This window comes from Bos javanicus, chromosome 22 (genome assembly GCF_032452875.1).
Source record: "Bos javanicus breed banteng chromosome 22, ARS-OSU_banteng_1.0, whole genome shotgun sequence".
Classification (NCBI taxonomy): domain Eukaryota; kingdom Metazoa; phylum Chordata; class Mammalia; order Artiodactyla; family Bovidae; genus Bos; species Bos javanicus.
Genome location: NC_083889.1, coordinates 23,144,144 through 23,169,895, shown reverse-complemented (window position 1 = coordinate 23,169,895; position 25,752 = coordinate 23,144,144). Strand labels below are relative to the sequence as shown.

At 41.7% G+C, this 25,752-nt stretch overlaps 2 protein-coding genes across 6 annotated transcripts in view; one reads left to right on the top strand and one right to left on the bottom strand.

The window, feature by feature from the left end:
* The window catches only part of TRNT1 (tRNA nucleotidyl transferase 1), a 23,383-nt gene extending 21,036 nt beyond the window's left edge, over positions 1 to 2,347 (top strand). For all 5 annotated transcript variants that reach the window (XM_061396373.1, XM_061396372.1, XM_061396375.1 and 2 more), the window contains exons 6-8: positions 380 to 573; positions 1,188 to 1,441; positions 1,630 to 2,347. In XM_061396373.1, the coding sequence (XP_061252357.1) occupies positions 380 to 573; positions 1,188 to 1,441; positions 1,630 to 1,878 (697 nt within the window). In that variant the 3' untranslated portion in view covers positions 1,879 to 2,347. The remainder of the gene's footprint in view (positions 1 to 379; positions 574 to 1,187; positions 1,442 to 1,629) is intronic.
* On the bottom strand, positions 1,523 to 25,752 carry CRBN (cereblon). The gene is made up of 11 exons (XM_061396376.1): positions 25,645 to 25,752; positions 22,133 to 22,245; positions 21,324 to 21,526; positions 20,340 to 20,489; positions 15,623 to 15,782; positions 9,322 to 9,384; positions 8,326 to 8,410; positions 7,611 to 7,726; positions 7,219 to 7,283; positions 6,208 to 6,339; positions 1,523 to 4,743 (listed from the first exon to the last, which is right to left on the bottom strand). Exons 1-11 carry the CDS (start codon positions 25,709 to 25,711, stop codon positions 4,563 to 4,565), a joined length of 1,335 nt encoding a protein of 444 aa, XP_061252360.1. The 5' UTR covers positions 25,712 to 25,752; the 3' UTR covers positions 1,523 to 4,562.

Genomic DNA, 25,752 nt, shown 5'->3' with positions numbered 1-25,752 from the left:
AAATACACTCCCATGTCTGCAATGAGATGTGTTTCATGTGAAACTCTTAATTGAAAGCATTGATGTGTACAGACAGGCAACGTTTGAGGAAGCAAGACTACTCCATGACGATATCTTGGACCTGTTTTAGAGCCTGCCCAAGACTGCTCTGGTTTATGCGTCCACTGTCAGTACCAATCAATAGACCTTCATTGAAGGCCAAACTTACACTTTTTGGAGCTCAGGTTTTCTGAGCTGAGAAAAAAAGAGAAGGTAGATGAGCAGATGATTTCTAAGGTCCCTCCTAGACCTCACTAGTAGCATCAGGAAAATGAAGAGCGCAGTTTTCTGGTGAAATGCCAGCATGAAGGCAGTGCTTCTGGACATGTTTACTTTGTAGGTTTTACGGGAAAATTGTTGACACACCTGGTGACCATGATCCTGAGACTTTGGAAGCAATTGCAGAAAATGCAAAAGGCTTGGCAGGAGTATCAGGAGAGCGGATCTGGGTGGAACTGAAAAAAATACTTACTGGTAACCACGTGAACCATCTGATTCATCTCATCTATGAACTCGATGTGGCTCCTTACATAGGTGAGTCCCAACTTGTAAAACGTTTGCATTTTTGGCAATGAAACATATCTCGTTTAAAATTTCATAAGGAAAAAAAGTGAATGTAGTTAATTCCAAAAGGAAAAATGGACTACTTTAAAATATGGTAGACTCTGAGCCAGGAGTGGCCAGGAGGAGGAGTTTTTCCAGGCAGGGGACAGCACAAGGGCAGCATGTGAGGGTGGACAAAGGGGCCTCTGGAGTCGGTCCACCGGGGCTTTGAGTGCAGCTTCACCACGTTATCAGCTTTGTAACTTGGGTTATTTCCTGTTTGCAAATCTAAAAAAGGGATATGAAAATAATAGCAGCTGTCTAATGGAAGAGCTGAGAGCTTCAGGGAGTTAACACATGCAGAGCACGGAGAAGGCGGGCCTTACACAGACAGTTCAGTAGGTGTCAGAATACTACTCAGAGCCACAGTGCTGGTTTGAGATGTGGGAGGGGAGAGCAGTAGTGGGCAGCGGTTCACCTGTAAGACTGCACCAGCAGTGGATCCTGGTACCAGGACATTTCTGAATATGAGGACACAGTGTGCTTAAGATGGGAGCTTTTAAAATGTATCTAAAAATGGGTGGAAAATGCTTTTGTCCCTACAGGCTTACCTGCTAATGCAAGTTTAGAAGAATTTAACAAAGTCAGTAAAAATGTGGAAGGTTTTTCACCAAAGCCAATGACTCTCTTGACCTCACTGTTCAAAGTACAGGATGATGTCACGAAATTGGATCTGAGGTTGAAGATTTCAAAAGAAGAGAAGAATCTGGGTTTATTTATTGTTAAAAATAGGAAAGATTTAATTAAGGCAGTAGATAGTTCAGAACCACTGAAACCCTATCAAGACTTCATCATAGACGTAAGTATTTTCACAGCTTGGTTAGAGTATAGATCATCTCCACTAATTGCAACCAATTCATTAATACTAGGACCCACAGTGTATTATGTGAATTTCCTTTATTTTAAATGAAAATTTGCACATTGCATTTATTTAAATGTCAGCATAAGATCATTGCAAGTGTGGTGATGTTTGGTTTTGGCCCTCAGTCTAGAGAAGCTGATGCGACTGCTCGTGTGTGTGAGCTTCTCAAGTACCAAGGCGAGCATGGTCTTCTGAAGCAGATGCAGCAGTGGTCCATTCCCCCGTTTCCTGTAAGTGGCCATGACATCAGGAAAGTGGGCATTTCTTCCGGAAAAGAAATTGGGGTGCTCTTACAGCAGTTGCGAGAACAGTGGAAGAAAAGTGGTTACCAACTGGAAAAAGATGAACTACTGAGTTACATAAAGAAGACCTAAAGTTGACAAGAGCTGACTACTAAAAAGCAGAAAATTTTTGGTAAGACTAGTTTTCTTTCCCGTCCCTCTTAGTGAGATTTAAGAGACTCGAATATATAGCAGAATGAAAGCCAGCTTTCTCTTCAGAAGAATAAAGGTCTTATTTTATGAAAACTGTATTTCAGGCACTAAAGTCAAGTCTACTTCCTCTTAATCTGATTTGTCTCTGAAGCTTGTAATTCTTTTGGAATAGTTCCTACTGAGAAAAGTAGAGTTGGCGCCTCTCAATCTGTCTAGGCTTTTTAAGGAGGATTTTTGGTTGGTTTTGTTGCATGTGGCAGTGCTGAGATTGTTCCTAAGAAGTGCCAAGTGTCTTGAAAAACACGTTTCTTTGTATTTGCAATTGAAATAACTGGGTTAATTTTGTACAAGGATTGTCTATGGTGTCAGTTTTTTTCTGAATTCCAGAATAAACTTGTGTTTGAATACAGCTGAAAATTTTGCATAAAATATAACATATACAGTTGAAGACTAGATGTGTCCCAAGTGGCTGGCGTTCCAATACCCAGGACGTGTTTGTAGGGAGCGTAGTTTAGGGCATAGTTGATAGTTTTCTCTGTCAAAATGAAATTTCCTTTGATACTGGAAGATGAATGTGGTCTCTGACAGTATATATCAGGTGCCGTATATACTTAGTGCCGGCACTCCTGTCGCTTTAAAGTAAAAAAAGGTCATGGCCTACATATTTGCTCTGTAAAGATTTGAGCCTGTGTGCTTTCAGTAGGTTAAGAGGTAAATAGCACGGAGTATTGTGTATTTCGGCTGCTGTACTGACATTTTGTAACTCACTTTCCTTTCTGTGTAGCCAGTCAGAGCATCTTGGTGCGCTTTGGGCAAATAGCACTTTTGGACTTGATAACACAAAAAAGCACATTTCTGTTAAAACCCAGATAAGAGGAAGTGTGACACTCACTCAGTGTAATGGGGGCTTATGCTGCGACAAAGGGAGCCTCAGAAACACCTGCACACAGGTCAGTAATTGAATGCTTATGAAATAACACTTAAGATATATAAGTACTAGTAAGATATGTATTGGTGCAACATTTTACAATTCCTACTGTTCTATATAGGACGTATGCAGATTGAGCTATTAGAGGTCTGGTTTTGTCAGGTTAAAAGACCTCAGATTAGTATTATATGCATATTTTATATACCAGAATCTTTTATCTGCAAGAGTCAGGAAACAGTACAGAACATTCTGAGCTTACACTCTTCCAGGGTAAATGTAAAAGCAGTGTTTCCTTACTACAGCTGGGGTGGACATAGAGAGGTGCTGTGCTACCGAAAAAAACACTGTGGGATCCCTTTAGAGGAAGTTTTGGTTCAGTGTAAGACTACATGAACAAACCGTAAGGTAGTAATAGTAACGTCATAAAAACCCAAGGTTGTTGGTTGTAAAAAGGCAAAGAAAGGCATATTTTAAAGAATCAACAGCATTCTTAAAGTGGGTTTTCGTTTACTCTCTTTACATAAATATGCAACATGATACTCAATTTAGGTTTCTAGTCTAGGCAGTCAAAACCATTGCATTTTTGGAAGAATAAAATATTGGTAAATTAAAATGTAAGAAACTTCAACAGTCCATTTTTGGCCACATACATTGTACCTAATTAGCTGAACTTTTCCCAGTGAAATATGTAAAGCAGTGGAGAAGTATCAAAATGACACCAATGTGAAAGGATCCAATAAACCCCTTGAATGTGTAAGCAAAGAGGTAGGTGGCAAATCTGTCTGTCTAGAAGTTTATCTTAAAAATTATTTCTTACACCTAAAGTATCTGCATCCGAGTAGATATTTTACATTATTTAAACAAACATGTTTAGCTTTGCTTTTATAGTTTCCTTACAGAGTTTCTCACTTTACATTGAACAAAATAGCCTATGAAATACATCATCGCCTCCAGCCTGTAGGAAGGAGAACGTGTTTTAGCATCCGTGCTCCACAGAGTCTAAGTTCAGATTCAACTTTGAAACAGAATAACCAAACACTGAGCAAATACACCAGATACTACTATTCACTAACAAACATGTTAGGAAAACTTTTATTTGGGGGCTCAAACTGCATATTATAACTCTTTATTTTCAAAATTTACAAATCTGTGTCTCAGAAACTAAAGAAAAGGAACACAGCCCTTTTAACATTTACACATTTCCTCGCCTCTTTCAAAAAGGAACAGTACTAGAGCTTGGCACCCTCCCTTCTGGAACGTCTGCCCTTTGGAGCACTGATGCAAACACGCCATTCTGTTCCGTGTGTCAGGATCAAATAAATGATGAACTGCGTTAATTACAGCAATTGATAGGAATTTCAGATTTGTTTTGTGCAGAAAGCATGCTCACCAGTTTCACAGATGTCTTCATGTCCGCTCAGTGATAACACTACCAGGCATATCAAGAGTCCACAGGATAACAGCACCAAGCTCCTAAAGTAGGTATTCCTGAAAACCAAGTATTCTAGACTGCTGCTCATCCTCTTCAATAGAACATCTTAGTTTAAATCTTGAAATCCTGTTGTTTGACTAAGAAACTGCAACCTTCCATGTAATGTTGCTTTTACTTAGGTATGCATCAAAAGCAGTAATTTCCAAAGCAGATCTGGTGTTAGAATGCCAATGTGTTAAGTAACCTTATCCCTACTGTATTCGTTTATAAGCAGAGTATTACTTTGTCAGGGCTTATGTCATCTTCCGTATCTGGGATGGTGGGCAACAGAGCGGATCGAGTCAAACCCCAGAATTTTTGAGGTGACATGTCTTTTTTGGTGGCTGTAAATTTCCATCCAATATGGCTGGCACAGATCCTACACTGGGCAATTGTCCAGGCATACCTACGAGATTAAGGAAAGGTAAATCAGCTCAGGAACTGCATATCTGTATCCCAGCCTATCACCTCAGAAACCTGTTAGAAAGACTCATCTTTTTGTAGCCAAGTTCTAAGGATGGGGAAGAGAAAACTCAGAGCTTTGATTTATACAAGTTCCCTGAAACAGATCTCACAAAAAAGATTTTCTAATTTGTATCATCATGGTAATGCATTATAAAGTTGCTTCATTGTGCTCTTAAGCCATGCTTAAATTTTTTTCTCCAATGCCAAAGAAGAAGAAAACTATCTTATTAATACAGGTTTCTTTATACAAATTGCTGGTTGCCAGGAACACACTGTAAATTGTAGCAGCATTTTCCTAGTTGTTTTGCATTGAAGTCAAGTTAGGAAATAACAATCAACTGTAGAAATACACACTTCTTCTCTGAGTTAAAACTGGGGATGGAAGAAGTTAAGTGTTTCTCTCACATAAGATTTAAGAACTGCTTTTCTAAAAGAAGAATGGTTTTGCCACATAATTTAACAAAAATATAAGCCCTGGCATTAGAGGAAAAAAATCCCAAACACACCAGAAGTCACCCAAACCATGTAATGAAACTTTTTTTTTTTTCAGGGATCCATATTTAGTAGTTCTGTTAACCAGTTAATTCTACTTTTAGTCCTTAAGAATGCTATCACATAAGATTGGCCAGTCCAAATGGCATGGTTCTTGGTCCAGAATAACAAATACAGCCACTAAGCCCTGCTCAGCTTGCCTCTTTCAAAATAAAAAGGCTGAGCCAGCATTATTGGCTGAAGGGATCCCACAAGTTTTCAGGTAGTGTTGTAGGTCCCACAGTCATACTTTGAAGGTCAATAGGCTAAACCAAAAAAACCAAAGCCTACAAACTAGAAGAAAAGCTGGATTCTGCAGGTTTTGTGTCTATCACTGCTAGGGTAACAGTTGCTAATTTTACAAATTATAAAATACAGACATACAGTGGACCCTTGACCAACACAAGGGGTAATCCACCTATTTTTTATAGTTGGTCCTTGTATCTGCAATTCATCTCTGCATATAACAATTCAGCCAACACAGAAGCAGCCAGTATTGTAGTATTTTACTACTGAAACATCCCTGCATCTAAGAGGAAAGCGGAAGTGAGCGGTTCAAAACCATGCTGTTCAAGGGGTCTAGTTTTACTGGCTCATGAAACAGTTGATATTTCACTTTCCTGTCAGCTCATTCTGAAGGGGTGTGGATCAGCGGTATAGTTGATTTAAGAACTGCAGCAGCCACCTGACTACATTCAATGAGACTGCAAGAGTAACTTTTTCTAGCCACTCGTGAAATGAACATTTAAATAGCTATTTATTTCATTGCCTATTTCTGATGATAAATTCTAGCAACTCTCCTTAATACTCTTTTGAGCTTTACTGCTCAATTAAGGCACACACACAAACCCAACAGGGGACGCCACTGCATTACCCAGGAAACCAGCTGTGGTCTGTAGAAGGCCGGCCAATCAGGTTCAAGTTGCAAGCCTTATACACGGTAAGCGTCTCATGCACGTATCCGTGAGGGTTCACATAAGCTGCCATTGGCCCACATAAAGATAAACTAAAACAGAGAATCAGCAGAGTCAAGATGGGGGGAAAATCCTACAAAGTTCACCAAGAAACGAGGATGAAAGAGCTGTATAGTACAGTTAAAACCAACCAGAGGCTGGCAGCCCAGTTTTATTTGGTGTATGTCCTCCCTTGTGGCTCAGCTGGTGAAGAACCCGCCTGCAATGCGGGAGACCTGTGTTCTATCCCTGGGTTGGGAAGATCCCCTGGAGAAGGGAAAGGCTACCCACTCCACTATTCTGGCCTGGAGAATCCCATGGACTGTATATGTATAGTCCACGGGGTCGCCAAGAGTCGGACACAACTGAGTGACTTTCACTGGTTTTCATGATGACAAAAAGGAAAGTAGTACTGGTTTTTTTAATCTTCTTCAAGATACACAATGTAATATATACAGGGAGCTCAAGCTGCCCAAAAAGGGTGAGAGGGGAAGTCCAATAAAAGGTTCCATGGGGTCGTTCTTGGGCATCTGAGTACTGTGCAAACAGTACTGTGTATCACACAGCATCAGTACCTGTCCAGAAGCATGTCCTGCGAAACTCTGACCCTACGTGGTTGAAACTGATATCTAAGTGGAGCAGTGCATAGAACCCCGTAGGTACCGAGAAAGATAGTGTTGATAGATTTTTAACAAGGTTGGGGTGATGGGGAGGTTTTCCTTCCCCAGGCTCGCTCATTGCTGTGAATAATCCCGTCCACAACCACTGCTGTTCTGGTACCCAGGCAGGAGCCCGTATTTCATTTGCTGAGTATTTGTAATTTAATGGAGGGAAAACTATGGAGAACAGAAATACAGTCTAGGCTGTTGTTCTGTTAGTGCAGTTGGGAAAATGTACTCAGATGTGTACTAAAAATGTAATAAAGAGCTCACCTGAATATTTCATTTTTGGTTGTTATTTCTGTTTCTTGACATTGTTTACAGCAAAGTGACGTACACTAAAATATTTAAGAGAAAATTAGTGGGGGAAATGCTCCAAAGTGTTGATTACTTTAACTGTCATTTTAAAGATGGAACGAGGAAGACACAAGCTGACATATTCACTAAACTAATGACCCTCTAGGATACACAGAGGAATGCAAAACAATTTTTCTCTCTTATGATCGCAAATGAAATGTTTAAATAATCCTTTAAAATACTGTTAACGCAAACCACAATTTGACTACATGACTCAACACCTTACAGACAGCCTTGTAGGTCCCGACAATGCAACTCCCCCAACCCCAGAGCAACAGAATGTGAGCGTCCAGGCGTTCACTACTCACTTTATTCATAATGTCTAGTTCACAGCGAAGTCGTTGGATTGCACTACCGATTTTAAGGAGCTGAATTCGTAATACATCATCAATAGGAAGACAAGCAGCTACTCTGTAAGAAAAATCTTAGAGACAGGATAGGTTTTCTCAAACTTACGAAGCAGATACATATCAGATAACTTATGAATGCCATAACATCCTTTTCAAATAAACCCTTCCCAGAGAACACACTTCACACAGTTATAAACAATACCAACACGTATCAGCTCTCGTGTGTGTATGTATCTTCTTAAGGACGTAACTTCTTTTCCCATACTTGTTTTTGTAAATGTCTTATACGTGAAATCAAACCCATGTTATTAAAAGTCACTTACTAAGAGACGAGAAAAATAGTTAACTTGTACCTAATTGACAGCTATGTAAACACAACAGTAGGTCTGGGAACTAAGGTCACCTTTAAAGGCACCTGAAGACCAAGGAAAGGGGTCTTTATACCCAGACAGCATTTCTGGATGCAAGCTTTTTACTGCAACCTGAGCCTTTTATGTCTAAAATAGGAATGCTCAGAACTAAAATTAACTAAAAAATACTCATTTGTTTTTTCTGTAATTTATGAAAACAAATGCTTTTTCAGGATAATAAAAAAAGTTTTTGTTTCACTTAACAGAAAACTTACAAAACAATTTTAGTAAAACATCATGGGAAGAAAGCTGATTTTTCATACCTATTGGATTTGAAGGAAGAGAATCTTCTTTGAGATTTTCATCCCATTCGCGTAGCTGTTTCTTGATTCTATCCATTAAGGTTTCCTTGTTTGAAACAAGCCATAGTAAGGGTCACACACTTTCTACACTTCACTGTCAGCTTTTCAACTCAATAAATCTGACATATTAGTAGCAATGTAAGCAGTTACTATCTAGTGAAGTTCCAGTATATACATGTCTGTTTTCTTACACAGAAATGATTGCACCCCGTGCTTAGCCCAGCACAAGGCTGGCTTTCCAGCCTCTGTCCCCTGGGTCTGGCTTCTCAAGGGCCTCTCTCCTTGCCCTCTCCAGGAAAAAGCTGCACTAGCAGCTGCTACCTACACACCTCACCTGGTGCGTGTTTACCACATCAGAGTGCTCACTGTCTTTTCGCAAGTGGATGTAAAAAATACTCTGGTCTATTACATAGTTCTAATGCCTCTTAAGCTGCTGAAGAGCAGAGTGAACCGTTCCCTTCGGTGTTGCCCATGTGCTAAGTGCTCACAACCTACCAGTTCAGTAAGCCCAGAGCTCCAGCTCCTACATTCTATGAACTATCCCGACAGTATCTTACTGAATTTTTCAAGCTGTCATGATGCCTAATATAAAAAATTTGAACTGCAAAAGCACTGTTGTATACATCAATTAGTACCCTAAAAGCAGGAAACAGAAGTGGACATACCTGTTTATAAGAGAACTAAAACACTGTTAAGGGTTCTGTTTTTCTAAATGTAACTGTAACTTGACAACAAAATTTTAACTGCTTAATACACCCAAAGCTGCCACAGCATCTTGTCCTGAAGTCATAAGCCACTATCCACGGACAGAAGACTGAAGGTCTATTCGTTAGAAGTCAGGTCTGTCCGGCAGTATGACTGCTGCCTTTCCCCTTGAATGAATGGCACTTGTTCCGTCTAATGACCCTCACGACATGGCTTCTCCTGGAAGCAAAACTTTCAGTGTAAGTTACTTACAGCATCATATAAGGAATACAGCCAGCGAGGCCAGGAAGTCAAATTTGCACAATGAAACTTTCTCTGAAAAGAAAACAAAAGTCACTTAAACACCATAGAATCAAGATCTTAGGGTAGAAGGAACCACATTTAAAAACTGATCTTGGCCCACAAAGACATTCTAATTTCAAAAAAGATGAAAAAGTTTGCAGAGAATCCCATAAGAGATGACTATATTTGACAAAGATGTTTTTACTTAATTCCTGTAAAACTTCAGTAACTGATGGCAAGACTCAATAAGTAAGATATTAGTCCTCAGAGTATATATTCAATGTGATACCAATGAATTGGAATTCAGAAGCAGTTTAAAGTTCATCTGAAAGAACAGATGTGTAAAAGCAACCAAGAAAATCTGGAAAGAGAAGTGTTACACAGAACAAAGACGCACTGCAGCAGTGCTGGGAAGAGCAACAGGCTGGAAACAGCCCAGCCAGCTATCAACGGCAGTTCAGTGTGATATGCTTACACTAGAGAGGTGCTACACCTGACCCAAAAAAGCACAGAATATAAAGAATGATCACACTTCTCTATACACAGAACAAAGCCTGCACATCTACAGACATGTTGACTGTGTACAGAAGCCGTTCACTGACGGAGGGCGGCACACGACAGTGGGGAAGGGGCGCTGTGCCTGCAAGACCAGATGGCGGCTTAGTGACCACGGGAGTCGCTTGCTGCGTTAGGGCCTAGCACAGTCAGCAATGTAAACGATGAAAATAACTTACCTGAGTAATCGAAACACTACAAGTTTTTGTTTCCTCATTTATCAAATCCTACTTGCTTGTAAGAACTGGAATGGAATGGTGAGCTTTTTCTAGATTCTGAGGCTTGCGAGCTCCTAATGGAAGATACACAACCACAAGTTCACAGTGTATGCCGGGAAACCATTCCTCTGCTCGAGGAAGTCTCTGCCTACGCTACAGACAGCCTACCATTTCAAGACGTCTCTTTTGTACATAAATACTACTGCTCTCACTGCTACTCTTATTACTCTGGAACAAGACAAAAACAGACTCTAATGTTCCCATGGATAAGGTAATAAGCAATAGTAGCCACACAAATCTTGAAAAGAGAAAAGCTGTGATGGCGTTAGTGGTCATATTTTTACTTACAAAATACAAACTGTCAACAGTTACATAACAGCATCCTGCTGGGGCATAAACAGACTGATCACAGAGCAGAAGAAAAAGTAAAACACATGAATCCGGGCTATAAGGCAGCACAGGTGTGCTGAGTGAACACGGGGGCCTTTCAGAAAACGGCAGAAGGACACTGTGCAGCTACCTGGACGGGTGCTGGAGTCATACCGAGAGAAACACACGGATTGAAGCTTACACTCTGACGTCAGTAAGAAAAAATGAAGTCAAAAGGAAAAGACACGTTTCTTTGATGAAGATTCCTTCACACAGGGAGGTATCGCTAGCTATGATTCAGAATACAGAAGTATTAAAAAAAAATTCAACTATATAACCACCAAAATAGAGTTAAAAGACAAATATGACAAAACTATGTTATGTTTGAAACTAACTGCAGATAAAGGGATAAGCTTCCTTTACACACAGATAAGTGTGTAAAGAATTAGCAATAAACAGAGTGCGGGTGGAGACAATTCGAATTAAAGGAAATAAGACATGCTCTTAAACACAACACGTCACACGTCATTCACATTCAGAGAAATTCAAGTTAAACCTTCAACAAGCTCCTGTATTTCACTTAACCAGATTAGCAAAAATTAAGCTGGATACTACACAGCCTTAGTGAAACACTTGAGTACAGACTGGAACAATCTCAAGTAAGAAACTTTGAAAATACTTGTCAACATTACAAATGCAGTTGCCCTGACATCCAGTAATCTCACTTCTCAAATACTGGCCTATATGAAAGGTCATACATAACTGAGTCCAGTAACGTCTAATACAGAGAATACTGCGCAGATTTCAAAATAAGAACTGCTCTGAAAACTAGAGACAGAAGAATCTCCTGCACTCTTAAAACAAGATGCAGGACAGCATGGATCCTCCTACATAAGTAACAGGAAAGAATATTTATCTGTGTTTTACACAAACTCTGGAAGAAGACTGAGAAGCTAACCTGTGAGCTGCTGTTTGTGGGTCCCGCCCTTGAGTTACGCTCAGTTCTTTCCTGCTCCGTATGAGAAGCAGGAGCTTATGAATTTAGCGGAGACCAGAAAGCTGAGCTTCAGTCACTTTCGTATCTCGTCTCCACATTTACTTTTTTGTACTTCGTACTCTTTTCTCAGGAACGTGCGAGGGCTTTATAAATGAGCAAACAGTGTGGGCAAGAAGGCAGTGTCCTTAGAAACATATACACTGTATTCTAAGTAGGCTGAAACAACACTTTCCTCGTTTTGAGAGGATTTCACTATAGTAAACAGTGAAGAGAAAAAGACACTGTGAGAAGAGGGAATAAAGAAACAGAGTTTAAAGATCAAATCACTGAATGAGAAAGGTTTCCAGATATAAGTGGGTTTGGAAGAGCACTGCCTGATTATACTAGCCTAACTTCTCAATCCTTAGGGACAGTGTTCCCTTGTCAGAATGGAAGAGAACCGAAGCGTAAATACTTTTCTCATTTCAACTGTTTTGTTTTCAATGGCAAATGTTGAGAGGTTATGTACACAGTTTCAAGGTCAACTGAATACACTTCAGGAAGACTCCACTCCACTCCTAGATCCTTTAAGTATCATTTTCTGGTGGAAAAGTGGGTGGCAACCCGATTAGAGTGAGTTATTTAAGAATCAACTAAGCTTCTCCCAGTTCTGGCCTCGTGAACCGCTTCTCAGACGCAAAGACGCAAGAGGCCCTGCCAGGGCCGTGGCAGGCGCAGCAGTCAGATGTGAGTGAACTCCACGGAGGGCTGACCCGAGCCCCAGGTTGGCCTGAAGACAAGCGCTGTGACAAGTCAGCGTCCGCTACAGGTACAGCAGAACAACCCCTGACACGGGTCCAGGGCCCCTGGAGTCGCCTCCAGTGCCTCCGCCAGCCCTTCCCTGCACTCCCCGCCAGGCTGGCATGCCGGCAGGATGGCTCCCAGTGGGCTCTCTAAAGTGAGGCAGAGTCTGCAGGACGCCTGGAGTCCAAAATAGAGCGGCTGCTGTTTTTTCTTGGCCTAGTGATCTAGATCCAAATTTCAGAACCTAAGAAACTACCCAAAGTGTAAGCAACAGAATGATCAGAAAAAACACACAGATGAAGGCATCTGTAGCTCTGAACACCTTTTATATCTCGCTCATTCCTCAGCACCTTCTGTTTAATCCTTGGCAGTTCTGAACATGAAGAAAACTGAGGGCCAGTGTTTGAGAATCCACAATTACTGGAGAAATAAGACAACAGGCAGGTCAGAGGATCTGGCTCCTAATGCCTGACGGCCCGGCTGCAGAGGCCTACATCTGAATTCAACACAAACAAGCTGAGGTGCTTTGGCCACAGAACAGGAAGGAGTTAATCAGTAATTCACACAAAAGATTTTTCACAAGTTCTGTTTGTCTAACCCAAGTTCAGGTTTAAAATGTCAAGATCCTACAGAGAAAACACAGAACTAGTTGTCCAGAGCACTTAAGGCAGGAATTAACTCCACAGACTCTCTCTCTCTCCTCAGAACTGTGCCAAGAAGTAACTTAGGACTTTTAAATGGTTAGGAATTTTTAACAAAAAAATCTTGGTGTGGAAGAACTATTATATAAATAAAATACCTAATACCTCCTGGAAAATATCCAATGATTGAAACCCACAGCTATCTAAATCCTGAGAGACGATGTAATCCTGACACGGTGACCTCGCCACAGAGCATCTCAGCACCACCCAGCACCGACACACTGCTGGGACTAAATGAGTAAGAGAAAAACCTCCCACTGCGCTACTGGTCAAATAAACATGATTTAAAGTGTATGTAAAGCATCTGTATTGGGGACATCCCTGGTGGTCCAGAGTACAACTGTACTCCCAATGCAGGGGGCCCAGGTTCGAGCCATTGTCGGGAACTTAGATCCCTCACACTGCAACTAAAGATCCTGTGCATGGCAATGAAAGATCCTGCACGCCACGATTAAGACCCAGTACAGCTAACGAAATAGAAAATTAGATTATAAAAAAAGCATCCGTATCAAGTCTGAAAACAAAAGTATTGCACAGCTATACAAAGTTACTGTGAACTTAAGCTGTTTGCTCTTTAGTCGCTAAGTCACGTCAGACTCTGTGACCCTCACGGACTGTAGCCCGCCAGGCTCCTCTGTCCATGGGATTTTCCAGGCAAGAATACTGGAGTGGGTTGCCATTTCCCCTCTAGGGGAGTCTCTCCAACCCAGGGTTTGAACCCTCATCCCCTGCATCTACTTCTGCTTTACTGACTACGCCAAAGTCTTTGACAGTGTGGATCACAACAAACTGTGGAAAATTCTTCAGAGATGGGATACCTTACTTGCCTCCTAAGAAATCTATAGGCAGGTCAAGAAGCAACAGTTAGAACTGGACATGGAACAACAGACTGGTTCCAAATTGGGAAAGGAGTACGTCAAGGCTGTATATTGTCACCCTGCTTATTTAACTTACATGCAGAGTACATCATGAGAAACGCTGGGCTGGAAGAAGCACAAGCTGGAACCAAGACTGCCGGCAGAAATATCAATAACCTCAGATATGCAGATGACACCACCCTTACAGCAGAAAGCGAAGAGGAACTGAAGATCTCGATGAAAGTGAAAGAGGAGAGTAGAAAAGCTGGCTTGAAACTCAACATTCAAAAAACAAAGATCATGGCATCTAGTCCCATCACTTCATGGCAAATAGATGGGGAAACAATGGAAACAGTGACAGACTTTATTTCATTGAACTCCATAATCACTGCAGATGGTGACTGCAGTCATGAAGTTAAAAGATGCTTGCTCCTTAGAAGAAAAGCTATGACCAACCTAGACAGCATATTAAAAAGCAGAGACATTACTTTGCCAACAAAGGTCCATCTAGTCAAAGCTATAGTTTTTCCAGTAGTCATGAGTGGATGTGAGAGTTGGACTATAAAGAAAGCTAAGCACGAAAGAACTGATGCTTTTGAACTGTGGTGTTGGAGAAGATTCTTGAGAGTCCCTTGGACTCCAAGGAGATCCAACCAGTCAATCCTAAAAGAAATCAGTCCTGAATATTCATTGGAAGGACTGATGCTGAAGCCGAAACTCCAATACTTTGGCAACCTAATACGAAAATCTGACTCATTTGAAAAGACCCTGATGCTGGAAAAGATTGAAGGCAGGAGGGGAAGGGGACGACAGAGGATGAGATGGTTGGATAGCATCACCGACTCAATGGACATGAGTTTGAGCAAGCTCCTTAAACTGGTGATGGACAGGGAAGCCTGATGTGCTGCAGTCCATGTGGTCGCAAAGAGTCGGACACGACTGAGCGATTAACTGAACTCCTGCACTGGAAGGCAGATTCTTTACCGCTGAGCTATTACTTCAAATTAGGACCCTAGGATAATCTACATCAAAATTAAAACCATCGATACTCGATGAAGAGTAAAGGATGATTAGTACAGGATTCTTCAGGTTACTATAGAAACTGTCTTTCCATATTTTTAAAAGACATATCTCAGAAAGTAATTTTAAATTTAGACACTAGAAATTTTTTTCCTTTAGGGAGAAACCATAAATATTAGGTATTTTATACTCAAAACTGATACATCTCACAGATAAGTACAAACAAGTTTCACTGGTATTTGTCCTACGAGAATGATCTAGTCAAAAGGATATACTCAGGAATTAAGGCCCTAGAGGCAATACTTTTAAAGAGCGCCTAGTCCCAAGCCAGTTTTGGTGATGTCCATACTGTTGCACAAAAACAGCTTCCTTTCAGAAGCCCACAAGGAGGAAGCAACTGCCACTGTGTCCTCTCCCACACTCTCCCCCAAGTCTAGGTGCTTATGACTCAAGAGCCATGTGCCTCCTGTGAGCAGTCTAGTAAGCGTTTCCTGCAGCATTTAGAGCCACAGCGAAGTAATTCATAACTTACAGGCATAATAGCTGGAATACCTCACAGTACTGTAACATTTTACTTGATTTTGCAAACTGCTCTTACATAACAGCTGCCTATGAAATTTTAGAAACTCTGGCTATGAACAAATGCAACTATAGTATTGCTCAGATGATGTCTGGGGAAGGAATCATTGAGAGTTGTTGGTGTTTCTTTAAACAGGAAAAAAGCAACCTGTCTTTGCTTTTTGAACATGCATAAAAAAATCAGTGTCTCACCTTCTGGTATTTCTGCCACCATTTATATGAACACTGGTCTTCCCATGAGACAGGTTTTGAAGGAAATATCCGGCACTTATTGAGGGATTCTAATTGAACTGCAGACATGGTCGAAGGCAGCACACACTCGGGAAGAATCTGCACCTTTGCCTGCTGGATTCTACAATAAAGAGAACCAGGCGCGGTGTTCATGTTTAGGATAAACCAACTCTAATCACTACATTTCTAACCATTATGGACAGCTTCAAGTACTAAGATTTTCAAGGTTTTCTTTTTTAAACATATTCATCAAATCCTGATATTAAGATACAAGAAATTTTCAAAAAATATTGTATTTCATAAATCATACCAAAGTTAAAACCAAAGGTAACCAAAGATTTTTCTATCTCACTGTGGAATGGAAAATGCTATTTCTACATTTCAGACAAAGCCTGTAAATGAAATCAAGTTAAAAAATCAGTATACCACCAACCCCTGATATGCTGATACTTCTATAAAAATTTCTCATTCTTGGACACCCCACCCCTCCCCTCCCCTCACTTCTTTATGTTGCCTGACTCTTAAATCTATCCCTTCTCACAAATCACCTATCCTAAGAAGTAGGTAGGTAAAGGAAGAGAAAATCAAGAACCCTTTTACATGGATAAGACTTGTAAAAGGGATAACCCTTTTACATGGAGAACTATATGTAGCCTTATTTCTCTGTGCATTCCTTTTCTCATTCCTAAACATTTACCCTGAATATGCAAAGAATCAAAATCCATATTATCTTTAAAAATTATTCCCGCTCATATAGTAAAGTCATCATTCAACAATGCTACTTGAGAATATCATAATTGCAAGTTTCTTCTCATGAATTAACGCCAAAAAGGCTGTACATCCAAGCCACTGTCTTATGAGGCACTAAAAGAATTATCTATTGTAACTTTTCAAATGCAGAAAGTATCAACAATCTAAATGCTGGAACAAAAAACACTATTAGTCAGAAGAAGTCAAATATATTACAAGTCTCTGCTTCACTATTATCCATGTTCAGGAGGTCTAAAGTGGTCTTTCATTGTGACCACTGTCTCAATCCACAAAAACTTATGACACTTTAATACTTCTGATTTATTAAATGAAAATAGCTAAACGTGTCTGAAAATATGTAGGTTTACTGTCATGATAATATTAGACACACTCCACTCACTTCATTTCTTTCTTGCAAGCTCAAATTTAAGTCTACATGACTTTGGAAAATGGTAACATAAATCTGACTATGTTCAAATGTTCTTACGTTATCAGAGTTCATTAAAAACAAAAACAACTAAATAATCATCATGTTTTCCTCACCTAATTCTTAAGATTTTATTATGATACAAACATTAATGCTACAGAAACATCAGCTTAGAGATCGTTTTAACAATTAGTGTACACGGGCTGTGTAAATCGCCTCAAAGGGTGAACACTGCCCTGTCTTCCTCTGTGAAGCACCCCAGGGTCTGCTGCACGCACGGCTGCTGCTTCTCCCAGCAGCTGGGTTTTGGTTTTAATATAAACTAGTTTTGTTTCTTCCCAACCTGTTTGTGGCAGCTGTTGTGGCAGTTATTACAGCTACATAATCTATATAAATATTTGCTGAGTGGAAGGAGCTCTGTACAAAATGTTCCGCAAGCACAGCTGATTTACAGTGTTGTGTGCGTTTCTGCTATACAGCAAAGTGGTTCAGTTGTATATGTATGTACGTTCTTTTTCATGTTCTTTTCCTTTATGGTTTATGACAGGTTATTGAATATAGTTCCCTGGGCTATATAGTAGAGCCCTGTTGTTCTGTAATTTATGTAAATACTATGGCAACCGGGAAAATAATTACAAAATTAAAACTGCTTTAATGAAACACTAGCTTGAGACCAAAAAATGCTTTCAAATCAGGTTCGGACAATTCTAATAGGGAGAAAAGTGCATGAATCTGGAAGGTTTCTGTGCTCATCAAAGCCCTTGTGAGTATCTTCGGAATCTCTAAAGAAAAACTACAGGTATGCGCTGCAGATAGATGACGCGGTGAAAGCAACTGATGCAAGACAGACTGTCAGCTCTATCTACAGACCCAACATAAAGACAGTACCTGTCTTACCATCAGTGTAAAACGAATGAAGGGGCTTTTACATATTTTAAGTTAAAATGTTTAGGATATATATGTATGTATTTTTATGAGTTCTAGTTTTAATCACCTTTTTGACTAAAAATTACTCACCTCAATTATGGTAAGTACAAGGGCTTCTTTTGAAATTACAAATAGAGTATTAATCTCCCCTTCCTCTCTACATGTAAGAAATACTCAGGAATTTCTAAAACAGTCCTACAGAGATGCAATGATACATTTCTACTTTTTTATTCACTTCTCAAAAAAAAAATTCGATCTGTTCAGAAGATGTCAAAGAAATACAGACACGACGTGGAAGGGTCCGCAGGCAGCACCACGCCTGTATACGTGACGAGTCTTGATAAGACAGATCACTACCGTCTGGTCCTGCATTACAGACACAAGGAAACCAGCCTGAGCTGCAGATGTGCAAGGGAGGGATTCTGGTTTGGTGGGAAGAGCACTGGTTTGGAAGTCCGGGGCCTAGAACTCACCAGTGGTGCCCACGAGCTACACAGCTTTGGGCAAACTTCTTATCTCCATCGCACTCAGGTTCCCTTTCTGAAAAAAGAGGGGCTTGCACCACATCCTCTCTAGTCTCTGCCACCTCACCACTCCCACTGAAGGTAGTCATAGGGCCAGAAGGGCAGTGGGCCCAGAAAATTCTCACTCCATGGAGGTCTTTTAAGACAGACATTTTTGTGAAAGCCGTGGTGGTGGGTCTGAGGAATACCAGGCCCTTCCCAGTCCTGTCCTGCCTCATGAGTTTGATGCTAATCTCTACTTGAGTCCACGCATATCCGTCTACTTGCTTTCAGAGTCAAGGCTCTGTTGCCATCTTGTGTTCAAACTAATTTTCCACAATCACAAGTCACTGATGTCGACAGCCTCAGAAATATACTTTTCCCCAAGTCAATTTGCTATTATGGTTTCTGGAATATAGTACTCACAAATATTCAAAATTTTATAAGCACAAAGGTAGGAAGTACTTTTAAAATGGAACTATCAGTAAAATGCACAGCACAAACAGCTTGCTGTCTCAGCACAGGGCCCTCAGGGGGATGCTCCCTCATCCGTGGACACTGATGGTCCCAAGCGCAGAACACACAGGAGTCGCATCAACTGGCCTGAGCAGCCTGCATCCTGAGGGACAGACACACACACGCCACTGACGACCTGTGTTCAGCGCGGTGAGAGTTCCCGGAGCGAGTGCTCTAGGGAGCACCAGGCGGGAGCACGGACCCCACGGGCTCTGGCACTCCACCCCTCCTGCTCCTATGCTCGCTCAAGCCCCGAAGGGGGGCTGAGTACACTCACATTTATGAATGCCCACTATGTGGAAACACGTAAAAGTTACTGCCCTCCGCAGTTCATATTCTTAAATCTTAAAAAAAAAAAAACAAAAACCACCACCACCCTCTGAACGTTCTTGATTTCAGAAGACATTACCTGTCCAACACAGAGGTCTGACAAGACTTTCAACTGTGACTACAGATAAAGAGACCAATTCCCTAAGGCTGGGAGGACCCAGGAATTTGGATCTTTCTAAGACTTCAGTAGTGATTCACTGGTGATTTATATGCTCCAGAGTTAAGAACCATTCCTATAAAGGAAACACACAGTGATGAGGACAAATGCTCTGTGGTTTTTTTGGAGGTCTGCAAAGTGAACTGCATTTTTTAAAATGAGGTATTCCTTAAGGAATACCTTAAGGAATGAGGTATTCATTCCTCGTTAAGGAATGAGGTATTCATTCCTCGTTAAGGAATGAGGTATTCATTCCTCGTTAAGGAATGAGGTATTCATTCCTCGTTAAGGAATGAGGTATTCATTCCTCGTTAAGGAATGAGGTATTCATTCCTCGTTAAGGAATGAGGTATTCATTCCTCGTTAAGGAATGAGGTATTCCTTAAATCTGTGGAAAAAAAAAAAAAACCCTAACATCAGAGTCACACCAAAATGGAAGTGCTAAACAGAACACTCAGAGAATTTCTCAACTGTATAAGGCACAGGGGTGACAAGCACCTCCTGACCACTTAGTAAATATATGATCCACTGCGGTGAGAGAACATTTGCAGTGAGAGAACATTTGTGGTGGAGATGGGCACGCAGGGTACATGGTCTCCAACACCCAGAAAGAGCGGGTGGCAAGCATGACCACCGCAGCCCTCGCAGCCCCTGATGCTGAACACAGCTCGCAGAGCCCTGAGTTCCCACCCTTCCCAATTTGAAGAGAGGTCTTCGATCCCAAAGAAGCCCTGTCCCAAATGACACTGCCTGCTGGGGATACATCAGTGCTCCGAAACCTAGAGGGGCATCAGTCACCTGGACATCAACAGAAAAGATGCCGCGGCCTCCTCCCCGACTGGTCGCTCTCTAGGGATGGGAGGAAGAGCAGGAACGCACATGTCTGTAGTGTTACTGCCCAGGTCACTATGATGCACAGCAAAGTTAGAAACCCTAGACTGCACTTTCAAAGGGAGAAGAACTAGTTAAAAGCTATAAAATGTGAACGTCAGCAAAACAGACAGAATATAAGAAAACTACTTCATTTCATGATGTTTGAGGAGTTTTAAGATAGACAGTGTTTCTTACCCGTCTGACTGTGTCCTGATCTCAAGGACTTTGAATCTCTGTCTTCCGATTGCTTTCACTTTCACAACCTCGATTCCAAAATCCTGTTCTTCTCGGTAGGCATATATCTCTGCTGTTGTTCCAAATTGTGCTTCCCTTTCCTGTACATTACTTCCAAGGTAAATTTTTAAAAGGAAACAGTTTTAAACATTTAATTTTCAAATATGCAAAGTTGACAAAAGCAATACACATGGGAAAACAATTTATATCATTCTTGCTGCAAAGCTATTTAATTTTATTTATTTTAGAATCACATGGGGAACTGATATATATAGAGAGGGCCTCAGGAAGTACGATTAGAGCCCAGTAGCAGAAGAACAGATTTCTAGTCATTGAAAATAACCCACAGCTGACAGGGGTTAAACTGTCATTTCCCAAGCTAAACATTCTTTTATTCAGCAGATCATCCTTTCTGCCGCTTATCAGCAGCTCTGCACTGGGCTGAGGGGGGAGGGGAGTGGGGACTTCCTGTATCAACTTCCTGCCCCCGCCACTGATTTCCTCTAGTTCTTATGGGACACTTGACACTTAGCTTCAACTTACCACTTGTCTACGAGAGGACAACTTGGGAATTTGGAGAGACAGAAAATAACCAGTCACTCCTTTGCAAAAACCATCCTTTACAAACAGTGTAAAAGCCCTCTTTTTCTTGAAGACAGCGCTTGAAAATAAGGTTCTAGAACTGTTCTTCATTATGTATTAATGATTTTAAAACTTTCACATACTAGAAAGTTAACTGTGTGTGAAAGTTAAAGCTTGACTTAGATGGTAATGATCACAGCAAAATATTCCAACTTCCACTTCCAAGCTTTTTATGAGAGTGTTTTACTTCACAGCCTTGTCCCAACTTCTGTGCAGGCAAAACAGTAGTCAGTTTTGCCTTAAAACCACCTCTCCTGTGAGTGCACAACAGAGTGTTAAAGTCAGCTCACCCTAAGATTTTACCTGTACGCAAGCACTGCGAAGGTTCTGTCCTTCTGAATTAAGTTCCGCACCATACTGACTTCCTGAGGGCTGAAGAGCTGGAGAGGTAAGGTCTGCCCGGGGATCAGCGTCATCACCACCTGCGGCAGCACGGGGATCACCGGGCAGCTGTCGTCGTCGTGCAGAGTCCTGCCGTGGAACTCCTCCATGTCGGAGCCCAGGTACTGCGGGGGGCACACAGGCTCAGTCGTCACGGACAGCAACAGAACACAAGCTCAAGAGGCCACGCGCAAGCGGACATAAAGACGCGCACGTGGAAGGTACCCCCGTGTAAATAGTACATCCACCGGATCGGTGTCCCACAGGGAGTCTGTGACTCCTGGAGGCGGAAGTCTCAACTCCTTGTGAAGAACCTCATATGCAAATTACAGAGCATTTTTTAAGCTCAAAACATTTGATTTTGACTAAGCTCGGCATCTCTATGTCTGAAAAGTATAAATGATGAGTATAAAATGCTAGTATGTTAAATAACACCCTGGAATCCTGCGGTACAGAGAATAAGCAGTACTTTAACCGTTCTATAACTAGCCAAGATATAAGGAGGGTGCCAAGTGTGCAAAGAATCACTTGTAATAGACAAAGTACCAAACTGCTTAAAAATTAAAGCTTAACACTATTTATCAGTTGGCAAGAAGCCCACATCCTCATCCACGACTTCAAGCGTGATGTAATATCAGGTAATGCTAAAAGCAGTCATTCATTTTCAAGAACTTTTATCTACAGTTAAATGTACACATCTCTCATACTAGATCTAATACAAAGTTACATACTGTATGTGATGTCGGCAAACTAGTGTCAAAATTTATGATGTTTGGTTTCTTGGGTTCTTTGTTATCCTGGTCTTCAACTTCCATTTCAATTTCATCTTCTTCCTCTTCCTCTGCTGTAAAAGTACAGTAATATAAGCAAAAAACAAAAAACAGAGGAATGGGGATATAAAAGCTACGTTCCCGTTCAAATACATAATTCCTTCTTAGGGATTCCAGGCCCGTGGGAAGAGGAGTTCTTATGGACACCATCCACACTTGGGAATCTCGACAGTACTGTGAAGAGGAGGCCAGAGGGGGCGTCTAGGCTGGGTCTGACTCTAACTACTTCTCTTAAACCAGTGTTTAAGTTTAGAATAGTTTAAGACTTACAGAGAAGTTGCAAAGATGGTAGAGAGTTCCTTATACCTCACATCTGTTTCTCAAGAGGTAACATCTTAATTAGTGTGGCACACCTGCCATAACCAGGGAATCAGTGTGGGCACAGCACCATTAACTAAACACATTTTATTCGGATTTCCTGAGTTGTTATCAACTATGCTACTTCTGTTCCCGGGCCCTGCCCACGACACCACATTACATTTAGTCGTCAGGTCTCCTTAGCCTCCTCTGGGCTGGGAGGGTCTCTCAGACTTTCCTTGTTTTTGATGGCCTTGACAGTTTTGAGGACTATTGGTCACGTGCTTTGTAGAATGTCCCTCAAGTCGGAATTTTCTTGGGGAGGAAGCCCAGAGAGGTGAAGAGCCATTTTCGTCATGTCTTATCAAGGGTGCACACCACTGACGTGTCTTAGAACTGCTGAGGCTGACCTGGATCACCTGGTGGGGTCGTATGGGTCAGGCTTCTCCACTGGAAAGCTCCTTTCCCCCTCTTTTCCACACTGTACTCTTGGGAAAGAAAACCATGAGGCACAACCCACATCTAAGGGGTAGGGATTGTGTCCCACTTCCTTGAAGGGTGACCACCTGCATAAATTATTTGAAATTCTTCTGCATAGGAGATGGAGCTCTTCTCCCTCACTAGGAGCCGATTCTGACACAGCAGACAATTCATCCCACGCGATGAAACCTTAGTTTCCTCATTTGAAAAATGACAGACACAAGCAAGACAATCTCTATAAAGTTTCTTCAAGCATTTAAAGCGTTTCTAGAGAAGACAGGAAGGAAGGAAAGAGGAAGGGACTAAAAAGCAAGCAAGCTCCTAAATAAACTTCTAAATAGATAAAATGGCTTTGCAAAATAGTTACTTTCTGCTGTGCATATCATTATTTAAATCTAACCACCTCCAGCTAGGTTCCTGACAAGAAAATATAAATGTTTTTCAATATGGCAACTGCTTTGGACTTTCTATTAATTCTTACAAAGTCCTTAGATATAAGGGTTTGTCAAAGAGAACAACCTAATTATTTCAACTTAAATTCGAATGTTCAGTGATTTAACACTGCATACAAAATTTTCCTAAGAACAAAAAAATTCAACGAGACCAAGAGATAACAAAGAAAAATCTAAACCGATGACAAAAATATACTGCATCTACTTCCTTGCATTCACAATTCTGACGGCATGGCTTTCATCGTGCTCTTTTGACACTTTACTGCTCTATTATGCAAAGTTTTAAAGGTCAACTTTTAGCTCAAAGGCTAGAACTCTTAATTTTTAAATTTACATTTTAACTATTCTGACTTCATTTCAAAATGATTTCCTTTATACTAGCCTTTCTCCTATATATGGCTGAAACCCACCTCCTTCTACTTGGCTGTTTATGTATTATTTTATGCTTCTTTTTTGGCTGGGACAGATTCTTCAAATCTTAAATATTAAGCAACTACTTAAGCACTTAAAGGGAATTACTCTTCCAAACAACTCATACCCCACGGAAGTACGGACAAATGACTGTTTCTAAAAATAAGGCATACATGATTTGCAGAAGCATGACTACTGTACTGACAGTCTCTCTGAGCCCCTCGCACTCTCAATTTTTTTTGACAGAACACACCGTTCAGAGCTACCAGGGTGAAGTGTGATGACTCATCTCATGCAGGAGCACCATGTGGATACCAACAGAACATCAGCATCTTCCCTAACACACTGGATTTGGCACGGATAGAGTTGGGCTGATGTCTCTGAAAAAACAGCTCAGCTCTTTGATCAAATTCAATTCAGCTAGGTTGCTTCCAGATGGACCACTGACTCTGATTCTAATCTATTTTCATGGAAAAGGTCCTTTCCATACAGCAGGGGCATGCCTTCAGCCTCTTCCTCCTCTGGCCCACACCCCTCCCAGTGGGCAAAGTCATCCTCCAAGCACAGCTTCCCTTAGGTCTGAAATCCACAACTGCTTCTCTCAATCCATGGAACAAACTCGATCCCACTGGCAAGAGATGCAAGCTTTCCAACACTCCGCCCCAACCTACCTTCCAGGCCTTATCTTCTGCGAATCTATCCTAGGTCATAATGCTTCTGGATGTCTGCAGTTCACTTCACAGGGCCTTTCCCCAGTCCTTCTCAGCCACAGTCAATCCCTCCCTCTGACGATTTACTTATCTGGCCTACAACACTGGCCTTCTGCTAGTTATATTTTCAGGAACCATAGCTACATGATAAACTTCTTCAAGTATCAGACTGCATTATACCTCTTTTTACCTTCAGGATATATAACACACTTTCTGGCACACAGTGAAGTGACTCCGCTAAGTCTCAGTTTGGCTGATACACCTCTTGCAAGGCAACTCTTGTCTACAGCATTCCATAGCAAAACTGTACAATTATTCCAGACTTTTTTTCTGCCCACTATTCCAACATAAGCCCATGGTCTAAATTTTCACAAAACATAAAGGAAAGAGAATCCCAAATTTAATATCCCAGTTCTAAGTATCTAAAATTAGGCGCATTCTACCATGTACTTGAACTACAGGCCTAAGAACAGACCAAACACCGGCACGGCCCTGGGTGGTTAAGAGACACCAGCTATGCAGACAGACAGATTTGACTAGGACTCCTGGCCCTGTAACTGTGTGACCTTGGACAAGTCACACACTAACCTGCCAATTCATTTCTCACCCACCAAGTCAGGACTACAACAGTGACGTGGGGAGGATAAAATGGGAAAATGCACGCAAAACGCCTGGGGCAGGGCCAGTGACACGGAAGCAATTAATAAATTAGCTGTCACTCTTATGGGGGGCGGGGGATGAAGTCCCAGAAAAGTCTGGGATGCTGAGCGGCCCCAGTCTTCCTCTTTCCCCACTCAGTTTCACACCATTTCCTTGGAGCCAAGTTCTGGGCACACAGAGGATGGAGAGCACGGAGTCCCTGTCTTTGGGGACAGCCTCCTCCCTCCCCAAACCCTCGTCCCCATAGTAGGGGGAGCCGAGCTGCAGCAAGAAACACTACGGTCCCGGGCCCGCGGCCCCGAGCAGGTTCTGCACCACCCGCCAGCCTCCCCGGCCCCGCCGAGCCCCTTGCGCCTCCGGCCTCGCCTTCTCCCGCTGCCAGGAACAGGCCCCAGACAGTTACCGGGAAGGAGCGGCAGGTGATTGCCCATGTTGTGCGCAGCGTCCTCCGGGTCTCCCTCGCCGGCCATGTCTGTTTACCCGCAAAGGAGCCTGGGACAGGGCGGCGCCC

Coding starts and splice junctions, on each gene's coding strand:
- CRBN (XM_061396376.1), bottom strand. CDS start 25,711: ATGGCCGGCGAGGGAGACCCGGAGGACGCTGCGCACAACATGGGCAAT. Junction 7,727..8,325: donor TCTTCCTTCAAATCCAATAG/GTATGAAAAATC, acceptor CCTGTCTCTAAG/ATTTTTCTTACAGAGTAGCT. Junction 6,340..7,218: donor ACCAAAAATGAAATATTCAG/GTGAGCTCTTTA, acceptor TCTCTGTTTTAG/TTTATCTTTATGTGGGCCAA.